The sequence below is a fragment of the Hydractinia symbiolongicarpus genome, chromosome 8 (genome assembly GCF_029227915.1).
Source record: "Hydractinia symbiolongicarpus strain clone_291-10 chromosome 8, HSymV2.1, whole genome shotgun sequence".
Classification (NCBI taxonomy): domain Eukaryota; kingdom Metazoa; phylum Cnidaria; class Hydrozoa; order Anthoathecata; family Hydractiniidae; genus Hydractinia; species Hydractinia symbiolongicarpus.
Genome location: NC_079882.1, coordinates 29,676,637 through 29,688,912, shown reverse-complemented (window position 1 = coordinate 29,688,912; position 12,276 = coordinate 29,676,637). Strand labels below are relative to the sequence as shown.

The following is a 12,276-nucleotide window of genomic DNA, read 5'->3' as shown; positions in this document are numbered from 1 at the left end:
CACTCCGTACGTCACAGAGTGAGAGAAGGGACTTTCTTTCACAATAATTCTAAAGCGTGTTAAAATTACAACCAACAATGAGACGGTATAATAACTAACAAATTAATCGTTTTTAGATGGTTTATACATTTTTTCCGTTTTGCAAATTTGTAGCCTTGACAGATACTATTTTATTATCTCCCCCCCTGAACTCTTTTGTTTCTTACGTGGCTGTTGGATTATATCTAATCAATGTATATGATATTATAATAGCACAACATGCCACTATAAATTGACAGCTCTATCATTCCATAACTTCTAAGAACAAAAAATTATGAGAATGCTAAGAAAAGTAACAATTCGAATCGTTTCAGACAAAACACACACGAAAGAAAGTTTTGTCGGATGTTACTACAGATTTTTTGACAACATTGTTTATTCTACTCTGCTCTCAAAAAAGCTTTATGTATTTTTATCCTATTTTGACATTCTTCGTAAGGTGATATATTTATATTTTTATCGTCTATTTTGTTTTAACAACAGAATCCTTACAACAACAACAACAACAACAACAAATAGCGACAACAGCGACAACATCAAAATCTACTCCTTTATTTCTACGAGCAAATAAATCAATACTTTTAAAGTTTATGGAGTATAAGCAATGTCCAACAATATTACCTACTTTGTAAATATATGTGACACGCTTTTGTAAACAATGGCTAGTCTGTTATAATAATTTTAAACCGTTGTCACATTCAAATTATTAAATATGGAAATTTCGTGATTTATTATGTACCGAACCTGAAATTAGAAAAATTATTTAGAATAACTGGATACGTATTATATTTGTTGTTTGTTTTGTTGTTTAAAAAAAAAACATCTTTTACCAGTTTACACAAAATTATTCCTTGGGTCTCTTTTCGCTCCCGATATCAAAGAAGTGAAGGAGGTACTAGTGACGAGGTTGTAATATTTAAACATGCAAGTTTAATTAATTTGAAAATTAAGAAGTCACATACAATGACTTTGTCTCGGTTGTAAGATGTTTGTTTATAAAATCAAGCGATTAAAATTCTGTATAAAATATGTTTTTAGACATAACATTAAACTGTAAAATGTGTACTTTGACCACTTCCCAAAACTGCATGCTGTGAACAGAAAATTCAGCAGGTATCAAATAGCATAACAAGACTTTTTTTTTATTTATCTGTGTAGACACTTCAAGAAGACATCATGTTAAAACGCTTACTGATCACTTCTATTTTCTTCTCCGCTTGGTTGCAAGGTAAACCGGTGTTTCTGTTTGTCTGTTTGTTTTTTGTTGCTGTTTTTTTTCAGCTTTTTTGTTATTTTAAAAATTTTGTTGTAATGTTTCTTGTAAGAGAAACATTTTGTTTGTGTCTTTTTTTGCTAGAAAATCACCATTTAATTCTAGAGTTTTTGTTTGAATTTCTGCCCAAACTCAAAACGTTTCTGGTATTAAAAAAGCAAATAAAAACCTTTATAAACCTTTTCAGTTTTGTTATTGGGATACAATGATGTGACTTAGCTGAGGAGTAATATCGACTAATTTTCTGTTTAACGTACGTAGTTATATCCAGATTTAATCCTTTCACGTATATCTCAAATCGTATGTTTTCGTAGAATTTAACATGTTATCTTTGACGGAACGCACACAATTGTAAACAACAATATATACAAAGATTAAAAAAAACTTTTTACACACGACAGAGTGCATAGGTGGATCGTTATCTGTTGTTGTTTTGTTGCTCAAGCATAGTGGAAGAGTCCGGACCGCAAAAAATTATGACGCATAAAAGTAAATCAACGCACAAAGATCTATTTATTGCAACAGCCTCATGTAGATGATTTTAGCTCATCTTCAATTATGTGCCTAGTTTTAACAGCGCTGTTTTTTGTAACATTTACTCTGGGTGGTTTTTGAGGTTCGTTGACTGGTCGTGGAGCTCGTTTTCTTCTTTTATATCCTAGGTTTTAAGTTAATTTCTATATAAGAACGTCCAAATTTCAGCTGAGGCTAGATGTGCTTATATTTTACATCTTATTTGTGTTGTGCAGAAAAATAGGAAAATTTTTTTTAGCCTATAAATGAATTTAGGCTATAAGTACGTTCTTAACACGTTCTTAATTTTTGCAAAATCTCAGCTTCAACGTTATTATATAGGCTCTCACTAAAAAAAGGATTCTCATAAGAAGATACAAATGTACATGCAAAAAGTCAAAGAATGCGATTTTTTTATAGTGCGTTATTGCGAGGAGTACCATGTGGCTGCGGGTGGTGAAGACAGACCATTTTGTGGAAGTAAATGGAACAAATGCAAAACTTTAAAACACACTATAGAAACCAGACTAGCAAGTGGAGACACGATAACGTTGGATGGTGCTGCAGTTTACAACGAAGATGACCCGATCATAGTTACAAAGAATTTCACCTTGCAAGCTTCAAAAAATATGAATTTAAAACCTGTTATTCACGTTTCATCGAAAAAAAAGCTCTCCAGACTTTTCATTTTTCCACAAAGCGATCGCATAGCTATCGTTATAGAAAGAGTCATATTTTGGGATCTTTCACTAGCGGAAATACCTAAACATGGTAGCATAACTGCAAAAGATTGTCTTTTCAGAGAGTCCCAAAACTCTGTTTTTGGTGGGAAAATGTCAGGGGATGTTAGCATATACGTGTTGCGAAGCGAATTCTCTGCTTGTCAGTCTGTTTTAAAAGTTGGAGTTTTTGGAAATTTGAGAATCAACTTAGAATCTTGCCATCTTCACGGTGATTTTAAAAAGCCCAGATCAAGCAGAGGTGTGCTAATATTATCAAAAAACCGAGGAGGAGATTCGCTACAGTTTATTTCAAACGGAACAACGTTCAGTTGGCTAACATGTGCATTGATCGTTCAATTATCTGTACTACAAAAAAACGCGAATATGCACGTATATGATTCCCATTTCCTTGAAAATTCATACGATGGCTCATTTTCCTCTAACATTGGTTCAGCAGTTACCGTGCATGCAGGGCTTAAATCATTTCATATTGAGAATACCATTTTCGAGAAAAATGAAGGTATTAAAGCCGGTGCTCTGTATTTAAAATATATAGTCGCTTACTTAAGGAACTGTACTTTTTTATCAAATAAAGTAGCTATGTACGGAGCTGGCTGCCTGTTGGAAGTTTCAAAAGTGTACATTTATGATTCAAAATTTGTGAATAACTCAGCAACTTATCAGTATTTAGAAACACGTGACAATCTAATCACAGGACAGGGTGGTGCTATTGCAAATCGAAATGAAAGTACTTTATACATATACCAAAGTAATTTTACAAATAATTCTGCTTTTCTGTTTGGAGGCTCGATATATCATGTTGGTGCGCATTTAGGAATAGATGATTCTGTTTTTGATGGACCGGGCACTGCTACCGAACCATCGTTACACGGCAGTTTGTTTTATTCAACTCAGAACACTAACGTTAACAATTGTTCATTCAAAACACGTCTATCAAAAAGTTTACGCTCTGTGATCTTTCAATCTGGATCCAGTTACGAGCAAGTAATAGAGTTAAAACTTCCTTTTGAGTTTAGTTGTCAACCTGGCCATAAAATTATGAGGGCATTCAACACTGCTCCGAAGCAAACGCGTTTTGATTTGTTTATGTATTTCTGCGAACAATGTCCCAGTCAATCTTACAGCTTAGAAACAGAATATTATCGCCGCACGTCCAAAGGCGAACATACTAGCAATAATATAACATGTATCAAATGTCCTCAAGGCGGAGTGTGTGAACAAGGTAAAATAAAAAGTTTACCGAATTTCTGGGGGTGGCGATCGGAGAAAACAGTTGCGTTTATTCCGTGTCGCTCATCATCATACTGCTGCAGTGACAAAAACGTTTGCAAAACTTATGACTCATGCGATCGTGATCGTACAGGAATCATGTGTGGACAATGTAGGGCAGGCTATACTGAAAGTATTTTCTCGAGAATTTGTGTTCCAAATAAAGAATGCTCTGGCATTTGGCTATGGATTGTTTTCTTTTTTATTTCATTGTGTTATGTTTTCGTTTTGATATTCTTAAAAGATATTTTTAGTTGCTTAAAACGTGTCGTGGACTTACCTGTAAACATATTTAAAAAAATAGAGCGTAAGCGACTTGTTGTCATCGACAAAAACGGAAATATCGAAGATGTTTTTGACGATGAAGATTACGTCATCGTTCATCGTGATCAAGACTATTGCGACCAGGAACCAGAATTGACTCAATCAACAGAAAGCTCAATTCAGCATGATTTTCAATCCTCTTATCAACGTTATGCGCTTATGGATGATGACTCAGCAGATTCTGTGTCGCTACTAACACTCGAAAACAAACTACCCAATCGCGTCAAACGCAAATGGTATAGTTATGTCGCAGGAGTAGTCAAAATTTTGATGTTTTTTTATCAAATGCAGTTTTTGAGCAAAGTTCCAAGCACATTAGAGGACTCCTATGATTTGCCCGGACCTCGTTTATTGAAAGAGTTTGTCACTGGCATATTTACATTACAAGCCTTTAGCGGTAGAGATTCCATATTTCATACTTGCTTAGTCAAAGATTTAGACCCGCTGGGTAAGCAAGTTTTGAAAATCATGTTTATCATATTTCTAATGGTTTTATTACAAGTGCTCTATATCATATGGCGAATTGTCAAAGGTATTCTATCATTCTCTCAGAACAAGAAGGAGACAACACAAGCAAGCATTCCATTCAACTTGCGCTTAAAATGTTGTTTTTTACAGTTGATGTTGTTTGGGTATTCCATCTTAGCAATCGGAACGTTTCAACTTGCGTATTATGTCAATATCAATGGTGTCAGTTACCTGTATGTTAATGGTCAAAAGCTTCGTTATCCCTTGTGGTACAAATTCAATATATTTATCGTAGTGTGTTGGACCATACCTTTTGCGATGGCGTTATTTTGTGCAAATAAATTATTACGCGTAAAGCGTATCACAGTTACACAGTTTTTTGTTATTTTAACATTTCCACCCAGTCTCGTTTACTTTTTATGTCGCACTTTGGTTAACAGAGACGATATTGACGAAACAGAAGTAGAAGCAACAAACCGGGAACAAATTTTGTTAGTTCTGGAGGAACCTTTCCATAAAGTAACGGAGAAAAAAAGTGCATGGTATTGGGAAGCAGTTCTCATGTACAGACGGTTGATCCTTATTGGTATTTATGTGTTTCTTATTGACCCGATAACCCGATTATATGTAATGAGTTTGCCGATTATAGTTTTTCTCATCAACCACCTACGCACGAGGCCATACAACAGCCGGTTTTTGAATTGGCTAGAAACTTGTTCACTTATGAGTTTATGCCTACTTGTGGCGTTAAATATGTTTTGGGCGTACAGCTACACGACCGCTATTGTCGTTACAAAGTACATGGGAATTCTGGCTCATGCTTTTTTATACGTGGAAACATTCATTTTGTTATTTCCCATCATCGTGTTGGCTTTGCTCATTTGTTTTATGGTTCTTCAAGCAATTTATCGTTGTTTAAAAACCTAAAGTTAAATTGTTGTGCAAGACTGTGTAATGCAAGAAGGATCGACATTTTTGAAATAAACACCACGGGAGATTTTAATGTTTGGGTTTAAGTTTAATGGTTTAATGGGTTTTTAATTAATTGGGAGGGGGCGCTTACTTGAGGCGTTATTTTAAAAGCAATTTTTTTTAAATATAACTTTTTCTTTTTCTGAAGAATTTTCATTTCAAATCGTAAAAGTGGCAGAAAAAAGTTTGATTTTGCCATACGTGCAAAACAAAGAGTGATGACGACAATCGAAGCTAACTCCAAAAATCTGTTCTTGCTAATTTTAGCGCGGATTTAATTTGGTGATAAAGGCAATTTCAAATTATAATCGCCAACTTCGTCAAAATTTTCCTGCACCAAAATTTGTACGAATAAGGTAAATAACAACCCTGGGTTGCTTAGCCGGGAGAGATTTTTCCATGTGGTAGACTTGGTATTCATCGCTCATTTATAATCTAAGTTAATTAGTGATGTATATATCCAACCTTGATAGGCATCAAATAAAGGATTTATTGAGTTGTGTTTTAATACATTATTCTTAGTCGATTGTAAATATTATCAGTATTATAGATAAAAAAAATGCACATTTTCGTCCTTAGACCACTTAAAGTAATTTCACCTCGAAGATGTAGCTAGTATAGGGATGGCTTATAACCAGTTTTTTCAAAAAACCACGGTTAAACTCTTATAAAAAATATCATACAGAATTTTAGTTGTGACGTCACGCCCCATTGCACAAAATTCCCCTGACCTTCAGCAAAAATCTATTGATCATCAACCCATGCCCCCCGCAAGTGTTTAACTCTTTGGTAGGGAGCAAGGCCAGAATTTTAGACTTTTTCCCATCCAGTAGGCAGTCATCTTCATCCGACTGAGGGCAAACAAGTCTCAATCGAGTAACACTCTGATCAGGCCCTATCTTACGGATGGTAAACTCGTTGTCGGTGTAAAGGTTCAGCCACATAGGCCTGATACTGATGGACCTTAAGGCTATCCTCGTGTCCTGTCCCAGGTAGTTCTAAAAATTCGTAGGCTTTTCAATATTACTGATGTAAAGCTGTTTCATCCCTTTCTCAGAAGAAAGGAATGAACATGTACTCGTACAATCACAAGGCAAAGTACAAATAAAACAGGGGAGAATGGCCCTTTTGTATTACAAACCTAGAGCATCAGGACCTGTACTTGTCTACAGAATCACATATTTCCGTGGCATTCCCCGGGTTTACAAAATATGCCCTCAAAATTCCAACCAATTTGCTGAATGATCCTGTCAGAATGGGTTGGACAGGACAAGCCATGGACTACTGGAATAACCAGGTGAATTTCGCAACTCATTGCGCAAGTACGGCCTTGGGCATCTCTGCTAAGCACATGACGGGCTCCGTACTCCTTGTCAACGCAATCTTCAAATTCCATGTTTACTATCACATAAGACGCATTCTTGCAAAAATGAAGGTACCCATGCCGTATAAGGATGGCTTTCATCAATACAAAAATCCCTACTCAACATCCGGATACGCACAAGTATGCCGCGAGTATGGTGCAGATCTTGATAGCTTGTACAAATTCAAAGTTGTCATGTCCTCCCTGACAAATGGTTCATGGTGGCCCCAGGCTGATGTTGATTATGCAAAATTCATCATACCAACAAGCCACAGTCTGGCGTCGGAAGGGTTGACGAAATTGAGTGAAAGTATTCGCGTCTACGTGGTCTTGTTGTTTGGATCGCAGGCGGAGGCTAATGTCCCTACTCGGTTCCTGTGATGACAACTATACAGCAAGGCAAATTCTGTTGCCGAAATTTCAAAGTATGGTGCGGTGGGAACAGAATGTAGGCCAATATAAAACGCTATTTCAGTGCTCCAATATGCCACAACTCCAGTGAATTTTGCCTTCTGATATGAGTCTGCAGATTGGTAAAATTGAGGGGTACAACAACAATATCCTGATTACACCTGCCAACGTAAGCGTAGGGGTCCAAGGTGACGTGAATAACAAGCCTATTGTGAAACCTACGGAGCGGACCATCAAACATGCGGCTGCCGCACCCCCCTAAGCATACTATCAAAACACCACCTAAGCAGGCTATAGCCCCCAGGCATACTACACCTCCTGGGCATACTATCAAGCCAACAGCACATAGGGAGGTGAAAACCATACCTCGCCGTGATATCATGAGGGGTGCGGCAGCCGCACCCCTCAAGGAAGGTCAAAACCAACACGAGGATACAAAAACCACATTGATCACGGCAGGGGTAGGGCTCATCATTGCGTACATATGGCTAAAGTAAGGTCTAATGTGTTTCATCAACAAATTAGACTTTTTTCCTCTTGCCAAAATAGGCCACAACAAAGACAATTGTTGCCGCTACCCTCAAAAAGAAGGAGACTTAGGTATCAATAATCCCGGGCAACGCAGCACCCGCCTTGGTTGCCAAGTATTTCAGGAATCTTCCAAGCCTTTCCAACTGTTTCTCTACAAACCCTTTCCCTGCGGCCCCTCCTACTGCGGCACCTCCATCGCTTCCCCCTGTAACTGTAAGTACGATGGTGCTTATCAGTAGACCAATAGCAGAAACGATACTTATACATATAGTCAAACCCTGCTCCTTGAACAAGATCTTGAGCTTTTGAGGAAGTACGTGTCATCTCCAGCAATTTTCATTATGGTTTCCTTAATGGCCTTCAACTGGCTAACTGTTTGGGAGGAAAGTAGACCCTGTGCTTCTTGCGCGGCTTTTTTTTGATCCTCCACGTTTTCAATCTTTTCCTCCACCTTTGCTATTTCCCTATCAAGGATAGATTGTTGTCCCTCGGTTGCCCTGGCTTTCTGCTTCTCGAGTTGTTTCACTTTGGCTTTTGCTTTGCTGATCTCAGTATCATATGAAACCATTTTGCTTTTCAGTTGCTTCAAGCTACCTCCAGTGCCGGAACACCCAGATCGTATAGGTCATCTCGAGTAAGGTCAATAAACCTGAAATGGTACCGGTAACGCTCCACATGTCCATCCTCTTTAAACCTATTAAGCGCGTGTATGCCATTGGCATTATCTATAACGACAATATCCTCGTTTGGGTAATTGTCCCTGAACCACCATTTCTTGGTCTTGATGTTGCGCCTCTGAACACGCGTGCAGTAATAGGGAAGATGATGGTACTCGTTGCCGTCCTGTGTGCTGTGCTTACGATGGATTATAATAAAGTTGTCTTTCCTGGTATCGTGGGCACGTGGTACATATCGTTCCTGAAGCCTTGTATTTTCCTGGGCCTGTGCCACAAGTTGTCGATCTCTGTCCTCAAGTTCATCTCCCATCACCACGAGCTGCTTGCCTCTGTCATCTAGATCATCCTCAAGGAGTGCCAGGGCTATATCCCTGTCCTCGAGGGCTTGACGATGCTCATTCAGCTCATCCTCCAATCTTTCCACCCCCTTCCCAGCCAACCATTTTGTCATAGCTACGGCCTTAGGCTTTCTTGATTTGACAACAATCCCTAGGGCGCATGGAAATGTAACGAAGACGTCATGTGGATTTTTCCCTCCCCTTAGCATACCCGACCGGGGTAGGGTGGCACTCCCTTCACTTTTTCGTATAATTTCTTGTCTTGTTATAGCTTCTTCCGTCAAATATTGAAAATTGCGCACTATGTCAGCAATACCCAAAAGCCTGCCCAGATCGGCACGTTTAAGCAGAGGCTGATTTTGTTTGTTAAATAGAGTCTCGATGGCTCCTGCGGGTACTGTGTTGAAAAGCAAAAGTTGTGAAGACATTTTAATATATGAGGACCGAGCCCAGGGGTTTTCAATCGAGGATTTTCTAAGTCCTAGGATTTTCCAGCCTCACGTACAAACACGCATGCTTGGATTTTTTCAGCCCAGCCTTGATCTCGCCCCAGTCGGAAATAAAGTTGGTTTCTTCGCCTATCATTTTCATATCTGAACGCTCATGTGGAAGAGCTGTTATTTTGTCTCCTCAAATTTTTGGGTAAAGCAGTGTATGACTGCGTGAGTAGCCACAAGCTATGCTTCCCATGTCTACCGCTGATGGCAAGCTCAAGTAAGGACTGTCACCGCTTGTCAAGGCTCTCGTTGGCTATACAGTCGTCGACGACAAACAAACTCTCTTCACCCGCCAGCAACGACGACAATTTTTAAATCCATTTAAACAGCTGGCCCTTAGGGATCTATGAGGATACCTTTTGATTAGTAGTGCCTTTTCCCGAGAAATGGGGCAAGGGTCAGGATTAAAGAAGGGTGCCTTGATGGGTATTTTTAAAATCTCGGCGTACCGAGGCACAATATCGTGGGAAAATAGGGTATAGAGACGCAAGTAATTTTCGTCTTGCTGGGTACCTTTAATTTCTCTATCGATTCTTATGGGGTCTACCTCCATTTATTTCTTTGGCACGATGCCGGGGGAATCCACCCACGTTTTACCGCCATCTCATGACTAGCTCTCCCTGCAGAAAAATACCCCACCATTTTGAGGACGTCGTTGGTATCCATCTTGGTAGAGGGCCTTGTAATTCCAAGGAATTTTTTCCCTGCGTGGGCATACTCGAGGGTAAAACCTAGATTGATCACGATTTCATACAACATGTCCAAAATTTCCTTCTCTTTAGAGCTGATGTTACTTTCCATGTGTGCTTTGCTTGTAGCCATTTATTTAATGCATTCGGAAAATATCGATTTGAGGTTGAGTTTTGCCCTGTTTCCCCTGCTGAGGTGCGGGATTCTGAGATTTGTCCCGTAATCTGTACTATACCCCCAACCCCTGCTGCAAAAACGGCAAATGCACCTACGCTGTAGATGTAGATTGATTGTATGGAACTTGATGCAGGTTCCTGATCATCTGATGAAGAGCTTTTACCCAAGTTCTTCTGTAAAGTTTTCCTTGTTCCTACGATTTCATTCCGCAAGTCTCTTGCCAGCAGCAACACGACCTTCGTTCTTCTTGGCTATGACTTACTTAGACGCTTCAATTTATCTTATAGCTCTGAAAGGCTATAAGATAAATTCACCATCCTGATCCTCAAGGATCTTTCACGCTAGCCTCCGATCCGTCATATTTTTTGCTCATATACCGGGCTGTATGCCCAACCACCAAGATAGGCGCTAAACACCTGCCAATTCTACAGTACACGAGAATACCAAGGTCTGCCACGGCGTCTCGAATAATAGGGTCTTCTTCGATATCTTTTCGGAGGTCCTTAGCATTGTCGGTATCCACGAAATTTCCAACAAGGTTCGTATACAGGTTAACCAAGTGGGTAGTTAAAGCCTTGGCAGTTCTCTCCCCTTTTTCTTGAAGCTCACGCTGGACGAAGTCGTTATGGACCTTTTCAATGGCCTCATCGGGGCTACAAATCCTTCTGTACAATTCTTTGGTAAAAGATGTCCTTTGCCCTTACGCAGGGCTTCTTTCAGAGCCTGGCGTTTATCGGTAGGCTTCTCCACATGTTTAAAGCCTGCTTCTGCAGAGTCAAAAAAACTTGTGCAAGCTGTGTCATTCTCTTTATTAAATGTTGAAATTTTAGGTAGAATAGTAGTACTATCATATAGGGTAGAATTACCATAATATACAAACACACTTCCATTTATAACAAGTGTGTTTGATCAACTGCGCTGGACTACATTCTACTCGGAGATATATCGATTACCTTTAGTTTGATTATCTGCAACCCACATGGGTTGTATGTTAGTGTACTGTAGTCTTTTCAATTGTTCTTCCTCGCTAGGATATTCTCCATCCTGTCTGTATTTTATTGGTATCTTGTAATCGAACTCCCACTGCCTGCCCCCAGTTCATCCCGCCCCTAAACTGTGTTTGGATTGCTTCATGAATGTAACAATATCACACCCCAGATATTCTTTGGATGATATCTCTGTATCATTATTGAGAGCATTATGAATCCTGTTCAAAGTAAGGTTACGATAAACTAGGGGATCGCATATGGGGCAATACCGTCTTTGTTTTTTGTGCGGGCATTTGGTATGTTCCCATCATGAATTCTTATTATCGCAACATTTGATGCATTGCCTTGTTCGTTGTCCGTTACGTTGGATCATCTTGAAGTTGTATGGTGGTAGGGTTTGCTTACAGTTCGTGCATTTCCTGGTCCCCTCCATATTGTTTTTGTTTTGTGAAGGAAGCCTTACAAAACTTTGGACAGCTTTTAGAAACCCTCGTTATTCAAAAATACTTACAACATTTCTGAATAGGCAATTAAACCACAAGCGGGGAGGTACGTGTACAACCCTATCGTAGAACGCTGATAAACCGAGCTTATTCTGTTCATAGGTAACCATACCCTGGTTTTGTACCCAAAAACCTACGTTTTTGGCTATATCTAGACCACCCCTTAACGTACCCAGGTACCTAGACCAAGTCACGGCATTTTGTTTCTTCGACATGCCCTTACAAGAAAATTTCGTGCCAGCTTTACCATCCACAAAATAGCAATTGGCTGTCAGGGCAATCATCCGAAACCCGATGAATTCCGCTTTAAATAGCCCTCCCGTTCGACTTGAGTACTTATCAGTGACGAGCTAGTTTTTTACGACCTTGTCATACTCGTCAAGCAGTTCGGGGCGAACGACATCCTACAACTCTTCCCCGGAGATGGCAAAAAAGGCACTGTCAGTGTCAGTGTAGATGTATTCGAAATCTCGACGATTCACATACTTATCCAGAAAAT

The 12,276-nt window shown here is 39.3% G+C and overlaps 1 protein-coding gene across 1 annotated transcript; it reads left to right on the top strand.

Annotated features, from left to right (window-relative positions):
* Window positions 1–6,179, top strand: LOC130655743 (uncharacterized). Its single transcript, XM_057458531.1, has 2 exons — window positions 1–1,267; window positions 2,246–6,179. The coding sequence occupies exons 1-2, from the start codon at window positions 1,216–1,218 to the stop codon at window positions 5,554–5,556; spliced, it is 3,363 nt and encodes a 1,120-aa protein (XP_057314514.1). The 5' UTR covers window positions 1–1,215; the 3' UTR covers window positions 5,557–6,179.
* Window positions 6,180–12,276: the final 6,097 nt, after the last annotated feature.